Genomic DNA, 20,423 nt, shown 5'->3' with positions numbered 1-20,423 from the left:
AACACATTGTACGCCGGCTAAATTTCAACTAATAAAAACGCGAGCGTCGGTGATTATACTGATATATTTTTAAACATCGATCAAGCCGAAATTTCTAACTTACGAACAAGAATAAAGAATTCGATCTTGCGATTTTTCTTTGGATTTGTGTTATACGTATCTAAAATGTTACATGAACGTAGGATTAGTAATTAAACGATAGACTAAAAACCCTCATTATCGCGGGGCCGGCGCGCAATGTGTTAACGAATCAATTCGATGCCAGATTAACCCTTTGCGGACGAATGTCGACATTTTAGAGAGATCAAATGTCCGTATTTGGAAGACCGATTCGCAGATAAATGATTTAACTAGTCAAACAGCAAGAGATCAGCACGTAGTTTCCTTGCTTCGATGAATTAAGCAATTGATATAGAAATTCGGCTTGATCTTTCAAACGTTTTCTATATTTCAAAGAATCTTCGTCCGCAAAGGGCTAAAATAACCACGGTTCCATTAGTATCTTGTTTCTTGTTAGCCAAGAATGTTCCGGTCGGAACACGGCCGATCGATAATCGCATCGTTGACTCCCTTAACGTGTACGTTGCCCCTTGTTTACCTACTGCGCGGACTACCGGCTGTTTGTTATTTTGTAAAATTAATTTCGGATAATCCCGATCACATTAGCTGCCGCGGGATACGCACGGATACGTTAAGTTAATGGTTCCTACCATAAATTTCAGGCTTAAAGCATATTAATCAATCTTCCGTTTGACGTATGCTTCGATTGATTCGAATTTAATGAGAACTGCTGTCTATCGTGCCGGTTTCCAATTAATACGAGCTTCGCGGGTCACGCGGGAGAAGTGAAAGAAGAATAATATATAATATTTCAACGAACGGTCCTTTTTCGCTCTTCGAATACACGAAAATTGTTGATTTTTTTGAAAATCTTGCGAAAGAAAGTTCAATTCGCCCGTGAACGCTTTTAACGGGACGTTCGAATTAAAAGGGTTATTACTGTAATTTAATATTTAGCAATAACGAGATTTTAATGTATAATATTATAGTATTACATATTATATGTTTAAGCGACTAAACGTAAAGATTCAAACATAAATGTTGAATAACAGAATATTCAATTCAAATTACACATTGCGGTCGTTAGGGCGGCGTGCCATATTTTCCGAGGAACCGACCGAAACGAATGAATTAGGGAACAGGATCAGTCGGAAGATTAATTTTCTTTGCGGGGATCTAATTAGAGTATTTAGTCCTGCGTCTAATTAGGTCGCGTTAATTACCCGACGGACCGGTTCCCGCAACAGCTTTCTTCCGCGGTGTGTATTCTTTCCGCGAGTTAATATTGAAACAGAATATTTCACTCGGTGAAAGGAAAGTTTACGCCCGGCGAGGCTCCCAGGCGCTTCTTCATTTTCTAATTTCAAGAAGTGGGTTCAAAGTGGTCAGTTTGCGAAGAAGACCCGGCAACTTTCGCGGTGGTCCCTTCGAGTTTTGTGTGCTCCCCGAAAGCGATGTGATTTCACGTGCAAACAATCCCGGAACTTTTTCAAATTATCCTTCGGGGAACAGGTATGGACACAAATAAGGTGTTCCGGATGAATCGCGGCGAAGTTTACGTACCGCGAAATCGAAATGGCTTTTACAGTTTGCCAAGTGTCCTTTGTCCAAACGTTTTTCAGAGCTCAGTAAAATAAATCCGAATTTCACCGTATAAAACCGTGGTAATCTTCTAATGGATATTATTCACTGAATGATAGATATATTTTAATCGAATGTTACTTATTCATATTGATTTACCATAACGTGTGAGACTCGTGAATATTTTAATAGAATTTAACAAACATAAATGTTACTTCCATTGAGCTCAATTAAATATTATTATTATTATTATTATTATTCTGTTATCAATTACTATATTGTATAGCAAACACATACAGACTCTTTTCTCAATAAATTATAACCACCGAAGTTGCGTCGAGCGTAATTGAAGAATAAATCACCGTGCGAGGGGTTAATGTCGACGATATTTTTACTACTTTCGTTCCAATCAAACCTCAAAAGCGAGCGAAACGTTGAATTCCAATTTTCCGCGGAAAATCAAACTGCAAGCATAAAAATCGGAAGCCGAAGGACGCGGAAAACATATTTCCAAACAAAACCTGTGACCAGCGGGCCGGGCATCAAGTTCGAAACGAAAACCGTTGTCGCGGGGACAACTTTCGCGAATAAAAATGCGCGAGGAGCGCCGGACAAATCATCGCCGCGGGAACGAAAAAAGAATCGATAGTTCCCGGGAAAATTCGTCGCGTTCGAATGGCGTTCGCGCAGCTGTGCTCCCGTTTCGAAGTTGCCCGATACGTCGGACGAAAGGAACGGGATTTCGGGCGTCGTCGTTCGTCGCGCTGCCGGAACGAATATCCCGGCGACGATCTAACGGAACGATAGAAACCGAGAATTGACGCGGAGCCTGCGGAGGCGTCACGAAATTACGAATCGAACTTGAGCAATTTATCTTCGGTCCGAGCCGCGCGGATACGTGCGGCGCTCGAACCGTTCCCGGGATGTGTAAATAAAAAGACAGCGAATTGGATTATTTTCGTTTGTAAGATATACATTCGATTTAACGTTGACTGACAGAATCGCCGATTGGAGCTTCCGAAAAACTTTAACAGTAGAACCACGTAACAGTCAAATTGACTTTCTGAAATTCTTCTGTGGAAACTCGAACAGTGCTACCATTGAGATTTCTATTGATTCACAATTCAGTTTGTCTATTTGAATCAATTCCTGTAGTAATTTCTCAGAGAATTATCTGTTATGTTTTTAACAATTCTTAAAGACGCAATCAAGAATGGATCATTTTCTCTCTGGTAGTTCTAGTGTTAAGTTTGAAACAGTTGCAACGGAAAAATCGATAGTAGATAATTGTGGAAAGTAAATTATTGTAAAATATTGTTAACGTAAAGAACTGTAAATGGTTAATAATAGATTGCAATAATATTGTCCTGCATTGTGAAAGAATATTGTACGAAACTATTAAATTGTGTGAGGATATTATGAGAAAATTTCGAAAATTTCACGTGAATATTGACTAATGAGGAATTGAATATTCTATTTATCAGTAATAACCATTTTTCAGGGAACCTTTTGAATGCCACGTGCACTTTCGAAATATATTCAATTTTTTACAAATATATTCAGTTTTGCAGGGATGCGAGCAGTAAGTCCTTCAGGATTGATTATACGTGAAGACGATCTCTAGGCGTTTAATAGATGTTTACACGCAAGCGTATTTGTTTTGTGTAGCAAGATCCTTCTACGACACGAATATCTATCGAGAGAAAACCATCTTTCCTCTCCGCCATTGCAATCCCGACTGGTTCGATCGAAATGCCATTACGTATTTCGTCTACCGGCCCGACTGAGGACGGATAATTGGCCCGAACTAGACGTTCCTTCTTATTAGACCCCATCGGGAACCGATGCTATTTTCTCGGGTTGTTGATACTTCCGCGTGACTTCGGAACGACAGCGTTTTGCGACCGGATTCAATCGCGACGCAGTTCACTGGCAATTATTGGACTTCTGTTGGTATTCTTCGGTTCACGGATTTTCGGGGGTCGAACTCCTCTTGTGACTGAGGAAATTGTTTGAGGGTTTGGAATTTTGAAGCAGCGAATGGGGAAATGTTACTGACAACTTGACAATGAATTCTAGAGTATTTTGGAATGCGAAGAGTATAAAATGAGCCGTTTAACATGGCTTTAATCGTCTATTCGTACTTCCTTCGAAGTTGAGACTAATCGAAACAGCGATATTCTTCTATCAGCAAAATATCAGTCAAATATAAATGTAATATAATAATTATATCAAAAATCTAACAAAATATTCTTCAAAAATTTTACAATCCTCTTCAATTCACAATTTACTGAAACCAAGTATAAGATTCACCCTTTGCACTCAACAATACTTTACAAAAGAGAAATCTTGCATAAATTACGAAACTATTTCATTTCAATGTCATACATTGCCGCTATTCAAAATTGAACATCGAATTTTTCTCTTACGATTCTACTGCGTCGATTTAACCGTTTCAGTCCCAAGCGGCGCAATGGCGCTTCTCTGTTGCATCGTCTAAAAGTGCCAGTCCATCGGTTCGTAGAATCAGATGAAGCTTATTTATCTTTTTCATATTTTTGTTATTACTCGCCTAAGACTAGAAAAACGTAACAATAGCCTTACGTAAAATTCGCTTTCGTAAAAACAGAGAAACGTAATTCTCTTCGTTCGGCATTTTTCGACCGTGTTTTCACAAAGACCCGTGGGATTCAAACGGTTAAACATCAACGCAAAGTCTCTCGAGTGCAAAGGGTTAAACACAACCCTGTCTGGAATTATCAGAATTCCTGCCCCCGGAAACTCTAGTGGGAATCAGCGGCGTTGCCCGATCTGGCTCGAAGCGAACGGCCTCGAAACCCGTAATACACAGGCATTCGTCTGTATCAGGAGTAACGTCTTCGAGCAATTTGTATTCGCGTTTCTGCACGGTGATCTGTTCTAGCAATTCAGGAAAACGTTTCGGCGCTGTTCCGCGCGATCCCCTACCCGGCGTAACCGTACATTTCGCCCGGGACTGCCGTTCCCCGCCGCCATTTCGGAGATAGCACACGCTGTTGCGAGTTTAATGCACATATGTTACGCGCTGCGGCGCCGTTCTATATACGCGGGCCGAGTATTATGCACGCAGTTGTCCAGTAAATACCGGCTGAAGTAGTGGAACAATTTCGAATAGAATTTTTTTTCCTTCAGCCCGGCCGCGCACTCCATCCCCCTCCCCCGCGGAACGGCGAAACTCATCGCGACCACGTACCGAAGCTTTTTCGAGAAACGGTCTCATTTCACCGCGCAATCGTACGCGTAATGAGTTTGCCGAATGAAAAGCGTATTCCCGCGCGCGTGCAGGAATAACGACGAAACAAGCCCGGGTCAAAATGAATTTACGGCGATACGATGTTGAGATGAATGCGCCGCGATCCGTTTAATTCGTTGTCCTTGTTATTCTTTGTTTGAGACCCGGGGTATGGATAATTGGAGATGCCGGGAATTTGAAGGTAATGGGGAAAGGTTGCCGGGAGAATATTTTTCTCAGGTGAATTTGAAATTTTCATTGTAATTGTATAACTTCCTTTGTGGAACTACTGATCTCTTTTGAAATCTTAGATTTCCTTAAACTTGAAATGTTTAGCTAGAACTAGTGAGAATTTAACACGATTAGTATGCAATTCTCATGAAAATTGTAAGAGTAGATTATTTTCAGTTTCTTCAGGCATTCATTATAGTACTGAAATGTTTATTTTCAAAATCATTTCGAATATTCAATGCTTCCAAGATATCAATTGCTAAACAAAAATGTCGAAACCAGTCATTTTTACTGGTACGGTAGTTCTAGTGTTACGAATATGGAATTCGACGTTGTTATTAATAGAAATAGAAAATGGGGAGTTTTTATCGAGAGGAATATAAAATTAGAAATTTATATCTATAGAAATGTGAAATTAGAGATCACTTTCTAAAGGAAATTAAGGGTTTCCAGTTTCCTTGGAATCAAACACTGAATTCCAACGACAATGAACTCGTTCATATATCCAATAAATCATCACAAACAAATCTTCGAATCTCAGTATTCCTAAACAATTGCATTATAATAAAAAAATGTCGAAGCTCGGTATTCCTTTCCCTTGTCTCCGCTCCTTTTCGTCGTCGTTCTCGCTCGTTTCCCCGTCTTTTCGAGTTCCAGTCGAACTACGAAGGAACAACTTTTGCTATTACAAGTTTAATAAGTTTACACGTGGAATCGGCGGGGAGGAGAGACGTAGAAAGGGATGAGGCTTTCCGCGCGCGGGAAAACGAAGGAAATGGCACGGCACATTCGTCGCAGTGATAAATACGCCCGACAAAACGGGCCGGAAGCCGAGATCGGGGCCGAGTTTCCGCGTAACACCAACCCGGAGGAAGAAAATTATCGAAGCCTCGGAAGATCCGTTGAAAAAACGACTCGCATCCGACGGAATATCGCTCGCTCCCTCTGGCGAACTTAGATTACTTTATAATTATTCCGGCGAGTTTTCCGAGATCCCCCCGGAATCTCGCGGGGAAACGCGGATTCGCGGAGTCACGTGCGAACGATCGCGTCGGCGAGGATTTCAGGGATGAAATATTGAGTGCGGGTATGATTAATCCACTTTCCGAAACTCAATATTTAATCCTGCGAGTATTCTTCGTCCCGAATTCGGAATACCTTCGGAAGATACAATTACGAGCTGGATACACCGCTACGAATTCAGGGATTACTCGATCAAACGCTTCGTGGTACGATGGAATAAATTAATTACTCTCTTCGTTTCCATATTAAAATCGATCCGTCTAATGAAATATAAGCGACGTGCTTATTAATATCAAACGACGACAATCATCCACTTGTATTTCAATATCAGCTACTCGTCTTTTCATTTTCACAACGCTCAGCCGTTCATTTAATAAGCGAGAGGCCGATCTCCCGGTTTCCCCGAGACATCACTGTTTTTAGAACGGACTGAACGCGAAGGGGTTGAAAAGTTAATGAAAAGCGCTCGTCAAATTCACCGAGACCCCAAGCCGTGATTACTTAGAGCGTGAAAGTGGGACTGAATCTCTTCAATTTTTATCAAACTTGAAATTTCCCGGAGTGTCCTTAAATGATTAATGCGGGGGCAAGTTTCCCCGTCCTCGTTCATTTTCTGTTTCCCTGTCTCTCTTTTTTTTTCGCTTCTTTTACTCACTTGTTGCTGCATCCCTCGTTCAGGAAGTAGAGATCCTTGACCAGCAAGCTGAAGAAGGGAACGACGATTCTCTGTCGTTCGTCCGTAGCGCCGGCGCTACGCCACATCGCCGCTTTCAGCGTGCTGCGATAGCTGCTGAAATTGCTGCTCGGATCCATTTGGTGCTCCAGAATCGAGAATTTCGCCAGCTGCACCTTTGACCACTGTAACAGAAAATAATTCGCCGGTTGCCAGTACAGATTTTACCCATGCTCCTCTGCTGAACGGAATTAGGGGGGCGTGCCTCGCGCTGCGAAGTCAAAACGCGTTTTTCAAATAATCCGACAGTTTAAACTGACGAATCGCTCGTCGTTTTAATGTGAAATTTTTATTTAACCCCTCCCCCGCCAGCAATTTCCACTTTGAAACCTTCCGCTATGTAAATTTCCAAATATTCCAGACAAACTTCTAATACGTGCTCCCTCTTCAAACGAGTTTTTACATTTTACTCAGCAGTAAGCTCCTACTTGTAAATAACTGAATTGCATGTTAGAATAATAATAAAAATACGCTTACCCCGATTGAACGAAACAAAATCAAGCAAGAATTCCAAAGAAAATTCTTCAAAATTCTCCGAAACTTCCTTTCATTTCAATTTATTAACCCTTTGCACTCGAGAGGTGGCTCTCACTCACCATTTGATTCATACAAAACTATAAAATTAGATATTTAATATTATACTTCGTACAATGCATCAATTTGAGAAATATTGAAATAAAACAGCTTTGTTCCTCAATGTACGTGTGATTCCTCTCCAAGTCAGTTTCACAAAATATCGTCTCTCTCATCAGAAAGTTAAAATATTTCTAGTGAAAAACTTCCGAGTGCAAAGGTTGAACATACCTATCATAACATAATTTTCCTATATCATACTAAAATCCCCATGAACATCACCTTCAAATTTACCCAGTACTATTGCGTTATAAAGTTACTACCGAAAAACGACCAATGGTTAAGTGTTAAAAGTCGTATCGCGAGGAGATCGAGAAGAAGGATGGAAAGAGCTGGCGAACGAAGGGTTGGGAAAGGGACAGAAAGAAGGGACGCGATGAAAAGCGGCAGGTAGTAGGTCAACAAAAGCGCGGCAGGGTCAGAGGGAGAAGTTAACTATCTGGCCGTGCAAACGGCACGGGCGAGGCGGCCAGAATTCGATATATCGGAATAGGAAAAGGGTATCGAGTTGAAAGCAATGGGATCAGCTCGATCGCATTGTATCCAGACGGCCGAGATGCACTTATTGTCTGTCGCGAACACGTTTCGCTTGGGCTCGTTTTCTCCCGGGCGCGTATTGTCGATCGTGTTCAAGCGCCAGCGCGCAGGAAAGGACGACGGATAGCCGGGGAACAAACGTAAAGGATTTTCATGAACGTCAACACGTTGACGTTGAACAGATTCTGACGGTATAGAAAACCCGTACGGTATGCAGACGCTATACAGAGATTGTAGACTGTGTGTATCAGTTTCGAGATTGGAAATGGGAGTCCGCGAGCCCGGGGTTATTGTTTATGAAACAAACAAGCAACAATCCTTTATCCTTTCTGGCCTGAAATCAATTTTTCTTTGTCTCGTGGGAGTATTCTAGGAGCATCGTATCAATTATGACGGATATGACTGATTGGAGAGCATCGTTTGATGTACTCGCGTGTTATTGCTTGTTTTGTAATTGAAGATCGTGGATAGATATTAATAATAATATTAATGATAATAATAATGAATGTAATGAAATATTAACGATGCGTTGTGATATTAAAGGAATATTAATTAAATTAAATTAATTAATTTTGATATTAGATATGAAACAAATAACATATGCGATGAATAAATTTGGATAAAGTAAAATTTTATTTCTTGAAAACAAAGGTAGTCCGTATAATACGCCAGATGGTTTGATAAAGGATAATTAGAAAATTTGGTATTTACCATTAACCTTTGTATGCTGCATCAATACGTGAAATATCGAAGGAAAATAGCTTTGTTCCCTAATTTATGTGTGATTTCTTGATAAATTCATTTTGAAGAATCTTGTCCACATCTAATTAGAAGGTACAGAATATTTCAGGTGAAAAACTTTCGAGTGCAAAGGGTTAAATAGTAATCTTGTCCTATGATTTACTTTTCAACTGTGATACAACTTTCTCAGTAATAATTTAGTGGAAAAAGAGAAAATCTCGATGTATATTCTGTCTACTTTGCCCTACAATCTAATAATTGGTAACCAAAGAATATTTCATTTGAATTCAAAGGAGGTGAGTAATATTGATGTTTGTTAAATTATTTTTATAATGTTCACCACGAATCTCACGATATTCTAGAGCAACGGGTTAATCATAGAAAACACGGTGGTTCTAAGTGTCTAGAAAATTGATTACAGAGTATACTTGGTACGATTCAGATTGGAATTGTATACATGATAAACTTTGTCCACGATACTATTCATTTACTTCAAAATCGGAGTGTTAAGGGGAGCATCGTAATTAAAGAAGATTAATTATCAGATGAAAAGAACAACGCGAACGCCGGGTTCCAGGTTTGAAACGGAACGTGACGGATTAATGGCACTCGTCGATATCTGAAACCCTGAAATTACACGTGAAACGGATTTCCGTCGGATTTGCAGCCGCGAAAGTGCGCGTCCCCGCCTTTTCCTAGCTCGTTAACGATCATCGATACCCCCGGTAACGCTAATTAACATTATCCGCGCGCTCGCGACGCGCGAAGTCGCCGGGGCGTGTGCGGGCCGGCGTTAATTTCTGAATTAAAGCGCGCAAATACACGGCGGACCAGATTAATTCCGACGTCTACGCTGACGTTTTCATCGTACGCGAAGTTGATTCAATTATTACTTCCGCTTAAGCCGTGGATGCCGCGCGAACGAGCCCGAGCGGCGCCGCGACGCGCATCGCTTTAACGGAGGACTGTTTTCAAGATGGTAGAACAAGCTCTATCGGCGCGTTTCGCAGTTCGACGTTCCGCTCGCCGTCGACGTAAATGAAAAATTATGAAATTTACGTGAATCAGGATTTATACATGGTTTCTTTTATTCTGGGAAGTTGATGTATGATTTTTTTAATGAGTTATGCGCTAATTAAAAAAGGGATTTGATAAGTTTTTATTTTTGTAATTTATCGTGGTATCATATGATAAATACAGGGAGATTTTATTGAAATTTAAAGTAGTTGTGAATGAATGTTACAGAAATGATGAAAAATAAAATAGCCATTATACTACCCTTTTTGGGAATTCACGGGAATTTCGCGGAGTAACAATGTTACCGTTCGCATCGCATAATTTTGTTAGGTTGCACTTCTCGGTTTCTAGTTCAGCTAATCTGTAACCCATTACGCAAACGTGTGACAATGTGCATAAACTTTAATCGAATGCAACTCGACCGTTAAAACGGCCGCGAGTCCGCCATAAAATTGTTAGCCATTTTCCGTTGGCTAGTTCGGATTAATTATCCGAAAACTATTCCGATGTTGTATGCCGGACACGTTAATTCGCATTAATTAAACCGAATTTCGTTTGTCTCGGACTTTCCGGGCCGGCCAATTGAAAGCGAGGCTCGGCGCGCCACGCCCGCGACGAACGCGTCCGTCAATTTTAACATTCGCCAATGTAAATCGAATAGATTGTCATCCAAATTGGCAGTCATTAAATTTTTCTCGTTTTATATTTAAATTCCCGGAGACGCGTTGTCGGCCGCGTCCCCGAATTTATATTCCGCCGGTTCTCTCGGAAACTGATAACAGAATATTCCAAATTATTTTATTAATATAACACCGTAATGAAATAAAATCATTTTTCCTCGAAAAAGTGAAAAATACATTACAATATTTAACAAACTCTCGATTCCATGTAAATGATTAAAACGTGATTCCTATTGAATTCCGAGATAAAATCGAACAGATGAATTATTTCAAATTACTCGATCTCTATTCTCGATGGAAATTCCCTTTTCATCTCTAACTTTCCGAGTATCAACTGTCAAATTGGAAAATTAAAAATTAAGGGTACACGGAGGCGTCTTGGTACCTCTTCAGAGGACTATAAATGTTTAAGGGACACCGGATCGATGTCACGAGGAATTACCGAGCGACATGATACATCGAAGACGTTTTGCGTGAAGGCCGAGGTCGGATTCCCCGGCAAATACGCGCGGATTCTTTCTCGGTGGAAGCTCCATCCCGAGGAAACTAAATTCCTGGAGGATCGGGAAGCCTCCCCGGCGCAGTCTGCGTTCGCTGAAAGAGTGTGGGTTTCTTTGCTCGCCGCGGGAGCCATTTTTCTCCGCGTGACTCGATTCGATTTCTCGGGGAAATGCTGTCGCGGGCCGACAACAAGGAAAAAACACACCTGAAATCGGAGACTCCTGGTAGATCCGGTAAATTGAAACTCGGATGGGAAACGGAGGGGATAAATGGAGAGGTTACAGGTCGCGGAAGCTGTTTTCGGGCGAACTCCTGAGGCACCGGGGAAACGGAACCAGTTTCGGCGACTGCGACCGGCGCTCTAATTACGGGAAATTATGACAGAGAATTTGAATCATCCGAAGCTTAGCTTGAGAGCGAACAATTCAATGTAGAATCAAAATGTAAGTTTATTAGAGAACGTTCAATCGTTTTAATGTTAACTCATTGCGGAAGAAGAACCTTTGAAATATACTAAACCTTCAGCCGATGAAGCTAAATTATATCAGCTGCTTCAGCAATTAGAGAAAAATGAAAACTACGCGCTGATCTCTTGCTGTTCAAGTAATTAAATCATTTGTCTGCGATTTAGTCTTCCAGGTACGAACATTTCATCTCGCCGAAATGCCGACATTCGTCCGCAAGGGTTAAGGTGTCTCATTATGCAGTCGTTTCTAAAATACAAGCTGTCTTTGTATTTTTATGATTTTCAATGTACGTTAATTTATTATAAATATGTTACTACATTTTGCTATGTTATTCTGTTTACCTACTCCTTCAAATCAAGTATTATTCTCTTAGACTATAAAAGCGGTGCCATTTTCAAATTAAATGGTCCGTACCACCGTATTTTTCAAGTTAATTCAAACATTTGTATGTTTTGTAATATGCAGTAAATCGATTTGATGCGCCTCCGAACGCCGGTGCCATTGGTGGAACAGGGTTTCGAGTTTCCAAATGAAATGTCCCCAATGAAAGACATTTTCGGTGGCATTAACACGTTTCCGTTGAAGCGGGCCGCCGCGGTCGTCGTTCGTCATCCGATGTTTTTCCTCGCAGCTGGGATTTTCACGTTTCCAGCTGATTTCCATATTAAAAACTCAATTTGAATTTGACTCGTGCAGTTTTGTCGCATAAAAGAGCGGCCGGGTCGCCAAGGGTCGAGAGCCACGGATGATAAATTATTAGAGGGCGGAAAGACGACTCAAAGGAAAAGAGGAATGCAAATTCGTCCCCGGAAATTCGATTCCCGACGCTGCGGAAACTGAAAATTCTGAAATCAGTTCACTGGACAAATAATGCTTTCCGTTGCGTCTGTTAAGCCTTTGCGGACCAACGTCGCTGCATACACGACGTAGCACTTTAACCCTTTGTGACGGCAGTACTTTTCTAAACGAATGCCATGTACCGACCCGGACCACGGAATTAATTTCTATGGAATAGACGGTAGTAACATAATACTGCAGTAATTTATGAATAATAAATGAAATTCACTTTTCTTTCGAACTTTATAAATATTCCTTTTATTATTTTCACCGTTATGGTTAGTATATTTCTATTTAACACTAGATACTGAATTTTTAGATGTTATTTAGTAGCAGTTTAAGTCGATTTTGATTCGTGCAATTATGCGAATACACGTTGTTATACTGTAAAGTTGAAGCTAGAATTTTCACGATCTGTATTAAGGAATATGTAGGTTTCTAGAGCCAGTAGAATAAAGTGTAGAATAAACGTCCGAATAAACTAATTTATTTCTGTTTATTCCAACTAATTTATTTCCGCTCGTTATCTGTATACTCTCAGCAAAGCGATAAACTTAAAAGATACTAACGCACAGATAAGGGTTGGAAATCACGTCACCAGTTCCCAAAGAGTCTTTCCTTAAGTCGTTCGTCTTTTAATTAAAAAATTGGAGCCACGTCACGCCATCGATGCCAATAAACTTCGCATAGCCAGGTGAAAATTATTCCCCGCGGGAAAAAGAAATTTCTCCCGTGACGCGGACGGTTATTGCGGGAGGCGGGAGGGTTAGAATCGTCGCGATCAAGCGTAATTAAGTTTTCAAAGTTCACGGAGTTACGGTGAAAAGTCGGATATTAAATATGCATTAGCCGAACTTAAGCCGCGCCGAGGTTTCATGAAATGTCAAATGGATTCCGAGACTTCGCGGGAAAGGTACGGCGAACGGAGTTTCCGTTCAGTTTTCCCGTTGTCGAAAGTAAACAAAATAAACGACACAATCCTATCCACTAATAAATCCGCCGCGAACAATTACACAGCAGCTTCGAAACTTCAAATCTCATTAAAAAAATCCAAAATCCATCTTACAATCACACAACCCCTAAAAACCAACAACTAAATTATTCAATTAAAAATACCATACGAACATCAACAAAACCATTGATCCTCCTATAAAAACTAAACTCAAACTTTCCAATTTCCCCTATACACCCCCAATATTTACTTCACCCCGACAATCCCGAATAATTCCTCCGCAACGAGGATTCGGTTCGTCACTGCCATAATCCCTGCGCACACCAAAATCCATCAGCCCTCCGGCAAATGAATTCACCGAATCTTCCCACAAAAATCCACGCTTCCCAAACGTCCCCCATCATCATTATTCCCGCGCCATTTGATCAACCGTCGCTTCGCCTAACCGAAGAATCGCATCAAAAACCACCCTCGAACGATTCCCGCGCAACGCCTTCGATAAAGACCTCGAACAGCTTCGACATCGCCGTCCGAACACCTTCGCCCTCTCCGCCCCCGCTAATGAACCGAACATGCTGCGGGGCCAAGAAGTAGGGGCTGTTATCTGGCCGGCGGATCGCGGCGACCGAGCGTAATTAGCTTTTTGAGAGGGCGAGAAGTGAGCGCGCGGGGGTCTCCTTTTCACGGGGCTAGAAGGAGACGTCACTCGCAGATTATCTCTGTGGGAAATTAACCCCCGCGCGCACGGGAAGGCGGGCAGGTTAGGGGAGAAGGGGGAAGGAGGCCGGTATCGTTTATCTTCCAGCGACGTCGCCGTATCGGCGGTTTCTCCCGAACGCGGGCCAACGAGCGCCGGCTCGAGATACCCGGTGACGAGTTTTCGACGCCCGAGTTTTCGTCTCGAAAACTCGCGGAAGTTGAAAGTTCCACGGCTTCCCTCGCCGAGGCAAAGAGAATATTCTCCTCGGGCAAATGGCAGTCGCCCGGGGTCGGGGGCGGACTGGGGCGGGCGCGGACGTATTCCAGTGGACTTTCGAGATACCGAGTTCTTTCACGGGATTTCCTTTTTGATTCGACCCGACGCGATCGGGTTCGAGGACCGTGCGCCGTGTTATGTCTCGCGAAACTCTGGTTGCTTCTCTGCAGTTCGGGATGCTGTTGACGGTTTTTTCTTTTCTTTGTTTTCCCGATGACCCGATTAAGCTTTGTCTTTTTTGGCTCTCGGCGTGATCTTGGAATTGGTCGCTGATCGTTCGAGCGTAATTGGAGCTACCTGGAGCCTCATTTAGGGGTGATTGTGTTAATGTCGGTGTAACGAGGTTAGTCTAATGGAGAACGGGGAGGGTTTTAGTGTAGTGTTAAGGGGATGCGGGATAATAATTTGGATTAAGGGTTTAGGAATTTCGTTTTGAGGTTACGCGTTGATAAGGTGGAATTGTGTTTTTAGTTAGTTTCAAGGAGGGTTGAATTTTTATTGGGTTAAAGGGATTTTTTGGTGATTTCTGCTGATGTGGATTAGGTGATAATTATTTTGTTGTAATGAAACGATTACGTAACGCGCGAGGAAACAGGGGAGCAATTGCCGAGCGCAAATTCCTGCGTGGGCAGCGATAATTTTTTAATTCTGTTGCACTAGAAAGTTATCGACGCGCCGTATCAATTTTCCATTTATTGCAGGTACTAACGTTCCGCATCGATTCGTAAATAATTGGATTTCGGGACGCACCTGCACGCCGCTCGAATTATTTTTCAATCCGTAATGGGTTCCCGGCGTATTGGCGGGCCCGGTCGGGCGTGAATTCTACGTTTGAATATTTCATAACTGGAGAATTCGGTCGATGACCTGGGAAATTACTATTACACCTTGTATTAACTAATGTCAAAATTGATATCTTCTTATAGATTCAACAAGACTTAACATTTTCAAACCAACGGAACATTTTCATCGACATATATTATTAAAATAATTTCTTCAGCAAATCAGCCCTTATTCCCAATTATTGGTCCACTAAAATTCAACGAAATGATCATTACCAGAAGAATTAAAGTTGCCATTCTCGACATAATTCACAATAATTTGAATTTTTAGATAATCTCCAAGATAATTTAGTAATTCCTTCAACAAATACATTCTTCGTTCCACAAAATAATTATTACCAGAGGAATCAAACTTGCAACAACGTACCTCAGAATAATTCAAATTTCAAAGTAATCGTCGACACGATCTGAAAACAATTTCTCTATTTTATACATTAATAATTTTCGTCGTTTCGGCGATAGCGTCTACTCGATAGTAGTCCGATTTCGCGGTGGTAACAGTTTAATCACTTAAAATACGTGTAGCGGGATCGCGGAAGTCGTTACGCGTGAAAAATCCGCGGATGTTTTCGCGAGTTCGCAACGATTTCCGCGCAGCGAGTCGGCAGATGGCGGAGCGGGGGGGTGTAGCAGCGTGGGAAGGGGTGTGAAAACAAGGCGCGTGCGTGACCGAACGGGAACGTTAAATTTTCATTAACGAAAATTACGAAACGGGCCACGCCGCCTGGCCGCTGATAGTTGCAGCAATTATTTTAAGCGCGACCTGTATAAATCAGCTGGCCGAACCAAATGAACCCTGAATAACAGTCCGAATCGGATAGAGCCGGCGGGATACGTCCGCGGGAACACCGGGCACGGTTTCGTAATTAAAAACGAGAAAAAACATATAATGGCCGCCGCTTCGCCTAGCAATTTGTCCGAGCCGCGATAAAGTTGTACGCGTTCCGCCCATTCGTTGGAAAGTATATCGGTTGCTCGTGTACAAATCAAATTATCCGTTTTATGGGAATTTCACTGGTGCAGGCTTCTAAAGTGTTTGATAAAAAACTGTGATTTTTTATTATTTGATTTATCATCAAATTATTTTTTTCATAGGAATTTCATCGGAGAAGACTTATAAAGTATTTGAGAAAGAACTGTGATTTTTTATTCATTTATTCATTATCAAATTACTTGTTTTATAGGAATTTCATTGGAGGGAGCTTCTAAAGTGTTCGATAAAAAACTGTGATTTTTTATTAATTTATTTATTGTGTTCGATTATATTCTTAGTTTTGTATTTTGCTTGTTAGAGATCGTTTTTTCTCGATGCTGGTGTTTTTATGGTAATTAGGAAATAGTGGTGCGATATGTTAATTATTTTATGCGACTGTGGAAATTCATTAAAGAAGTTCCATTCGTCGCGACATGTTTATTGCACGCAGCGCGGTCTATAAGATTATTTATGCACACTTGTACATATGCAGTGGTCACGGTAGAATTACCATACAAAAGTTTACCATAAAACTTCATTTTGCTTATCGCGGTGTCCAGTATCCGCCCACTATGCGCTCGGTTAATTCAATTCGCGGCGAGATCGTGGTTAACGGTGTGATCACTTGGGTGAGGTTCGTCTTTAAATCGGATAATCGATACGATACTATAGAATTTTGTGCTAAGCAGATTTCCAGAGATCCACTATCAATCTTTATACACAAAAACTATATAAAACTATATTAAAGAATTACTAGATTACAATTTCTTCTGTATATATGTACAAAATTTTAAACTGCAAAATCGCATCGAATGAGTACAACACAAAATAATATACCACTTTGCATGGAGCAAACAATATATAATATTATTTATAAACATTCACAATCCAACAATTCCAAACGCAATCAAACAAAATTCCCGTTCCTTAAATAATCGACTCACAAAAAATGCACCATTTTCCATCGCAATCCTATTTCCCCAACGATCCTCTCAAGAACACGAATTTAAATTGCCAACATTCACAATCCAACAATTCCAAACACAATCAAACGAAATTCCCTTTCCTTGAATAATCAACTCACAAAAAATGCACCATTTTCCATCGCAATCTTATTTCTCCGACGATCCTCTCAAAAGCACGAAATTAAATTTCAACCATTCGCCATCCAACAATACCAAACACAGTTAAATAAAATTCCCTTTCCTTAAATAATCAACTCACAAAAGATGCAGCGAAGTATAGAGTTCATATGCGCCATTTTCCTTCTCTCTCTCCCGCGGGAAACGCAATTGCTGGGCACGACAGGCGGTGCGATTATTTCGCCAGTGTGTCACGGATCGTAGCGCGTGGTCCTTTTCCAGCGGCGAGAAAGGGCTCCAATAAACTCGCGTTACAATCGGTTCCATTCAACGGTCAGCCTTTCACCCCTTTTTCGTGGAGCTCGCGCGGATTTCATGCCCCTCGGGGAACAGGGCCGCGTTCCGCGGTTAACAAACGCCGGCCGAACGTCCGCGCGCCACTTATAATTATAAACGCTTAAAAGTAATCGAGCGCGGCGGCGGTATCGCGTCGAAAAAGGAATCCACCTGGTGAATGGCGTTCGTTAAAAGAGAAGGACGGCCATCGGGCGGAATCGAAGCCCTCGCGGACGACGTCTGGACAGAAATTGATGGTTGAATTTAATTGACAGAGCCCCCCGGAACAACAGCTGTTGGCAATTTTATTTACTTTCTGCTGGATCTCGCCCGATATGATTAATGAAGCGGCGCTCGATATTTAGAGGGCTGCGAGGGAGCAATAAATTTCCGAAGTTCTTTCAGAATGAAAATACACAGTGGACCATCGGAACAATGGAGTGTCGAACAAGAATATTATTTCAGAAACATTTCAAAGGATACGTAAAACAAAGAAAATTAACGTATATTAAAATAGTATGAATTAATGGAGACTTTATATTTCTCTTTCGAAACGTTTACTGTTCGCTACATTCCACTCTAATTGCCTCATTTCATACAATCAACATGTAGTATTCAAAAATTGCTACACCAAGCCATACAGAATATTAGAAACATTTCAAACGATACGTTAAACAAAGAAAATTAACGTATGATAAAATAGTATCAATAAATACAGATTTTACAATTCTCCTTTCAAAGCCAAACGTTTACTGCTTTCCAGTCCTTTCCACTCTCAATTGCCTCATTTCAAACGATCAACATATAGTATTCAGAAATTGCTACACCAAGCCATGCCGCGCGCACAATGAGTCAAAGGGGAAAGTTACAGCAGAAATCATCGCAGCGACAATTAAAACACCGAGTCCGCCGCGATGATACTTTTCCAATTCGCCGCCGCGAAGCCAAACAAAAGCCTCGCGGGAAATGATGACGATGAAAAAAATCAGCGTTGTTTGACTTTTTAATTAACTCGACGGCCGGGCACAGTTCCGATCGAGCCGGCAGCGAAACAATGACGAAAAAAGAATTCAATTAAAACAGTTCCTGTTCCCGGCGTTCCCTTTTCCCGCGCGTTCTCCCGTCGCCCCTCGCTCGCCGGTCCTCGCCGAACTCGTCCGTCGACGCGGCTCCTCGCCGCGAGTTCTCCTGGAAATGTTCTCCGGTTTCGAACTCGTTCGCGGCGCGGACGGTTCGATTCTCGGCGATTCGTCACGGTTAACGCCGGTCGTCGCGGCGCCGCGCTCGATTTACGAGGATTACAGACCGCTTATTGCCGCGCTCATCCCCCGGCCACGGTGGTGCAAACGAGCGTGGCCAATCCTGTGTGCGCCCGTCGTCGTATTAACGCTTCCCGGGCCGCGCGGCGTCGCCGTCCCGGCGAACCGAACGAAATAGGAACCGAACAGATCCTCTCGGAACCGTCACTTCCCGGCGCGGCGCGATCGATCACCTTGCTTCTAACTTCCCGAGCGCGGTCGCTTCGGTTCACGCGAACGGGGAATTGATCAATAGACCGTACGTGTCTTGGGCGTCTATGATATACTCCCCGAGATCGAGAATGAAATAAACGGAATGGAAATGCGCTAACGCGGTGACGCGAGGAACACCGGCGTTTTATGCGCCACAGTCGAGCCTGTTTTTGCGCGGTCCTTTTCTATGCGATTTTTCTTTGTGCGATTTATTTTGTGCGATTTTTTTACGCGGTATACGAATTGCAACGGTGTCGTTGTTTTTCAAGCGACGAAAGCGACTTTGGACCAGTTCATCGCAAGAAGATGCGCGTTTTGGACGAGTAGTGAATTATGTGCATTGTGAAAATTCTTTATGAGCAATTAAATCTTTTTTAATGATTCCTTTGAAGGTCAACTATTAATAACAGCAACGTAACGTTTAATTTCTATTCAAACGAAGCAAACAATGTTCAGATCAGTAAGAATCAATTTGAAATGTTCGTCGCGACTCCGGCATATCAAATGACAACAGGGAGAGCAAACAAGCTAACTGTTTGATTGTTTAATCGAGTTTCTTTCGCAGTCGTGCAACAGAATGTGATTCCATTTTGTATTTGAACCGTCGGTTTTGCAAATTGTACAGAGTAAAAAAGTGGGGAATTCGAAATCAAGTCGCGTGAAGTGTGATTTACGAGTTGCACTGAGATATTCACGAAACGGGAAAGTGAAATTGGTTAGTTCGAATTTGGAAGTGATTAAATTAGTGTACTCTGTTCTAGGACGAACGCATAAAGAATTTATCGAGCGCGACTAACGCGATGAAATACGTTACTTACCGTTTTTTTCAGGCGAGATATCGGCGACATGTTCAGGCCAGCGATAATTGCCATCAGGGAGTTGAAGTTGCCGATGTTGAAACATTCACGAGCAGTTTCGATCCAGTATTCAACCACGCGAACGCGTTGCTTCTTTTTTGCGTGCTGGAAAATTGAACGGATTCTTTTTCAGCATTACGTGCTTTCAGCGGAGTTTTGAAACGAATTTCCGCGTCAGTTCCCCTGTGACATATCTGATATTCGCGTGTTTAATTTAGGATTCTCTGATTATTTACCTTGCACACTTCGGTTGCTACGAAGTAGCTCAGTCTATTAAACCATTGGACGTATGATTCGAGATTGCGAGTCTTCTTCATGTCCTTGAAGGATGTTTCCAAGTGAGGAGACTCCTACGTAACGAACAACAAAAAGATCGATCATCTTTTCGTACCTTAACACATTGACTGCCACGAGAATTTCTAGCATTTTGAATAGTAATACTTATATGCGTTGATAACAATGTTTAGTATCACAATAGTCATCAGGTTATGATTTAACTACTTGTGTTACTAAACATTTTTATTTAAAATCAGATTCTTTATTATAATTCTTCATCAATTTGGAAGCTCCGGTCATCGGTGA

The 20,423-nt window shown here is 41.8% G+C and overlaps 1 protein-coding gene across 1 annotated transcript in view; it reads right to left on the bottom strand.

Moving 5' to 3' along the window:
• Nucleotides 1–20,423, bottom strand: part of LOC116432825 (uncharacterized) — a 474,592-nt gene that overhangs the window by 8,665 nt on the left and 445,504 nt on the right. Inside the window, exons 8-10 of the mRNA XM_031990240.2 lie at nt 20,078–20,191; nt 19,803–19,946; nt 6,822–7,024 (exon numbers count right to left, since the gene is read on the bottom strand). Of these exons, the coding sequence (XP_031846100.1) occupies nt 6,822–7,024; nt 19,803–19,946; nt 20,078–20,191 (461 nt within the window). The remainder of the gene's footprint in view (nt 1–6,821; nt 7,025–19,802; nt 19,947–20,077; nt 20,192–20,423) is intronic.

The sequence above is a fragment of the Nomia melanderi genome, chromosome 9 (assembly GCF_051020985.1).
Source record: "Nomia melanderi isolate GNS246 chromosome 9, iyNomMela1, whole genome shotgun sequence".
Classification (NCBI taxonomy): domain Eukaryota; kingdom Metazoa; phylum Arthropoda; class Insecta; order Hymenoptera; family Halictidae; genus Nomia; species Nomia melanderi.
The sequence above is the reverse complement of the archived record's forward strand: the minus strand, read 5'-3'. Positions and strand labels throughout refer to the sequence as shown.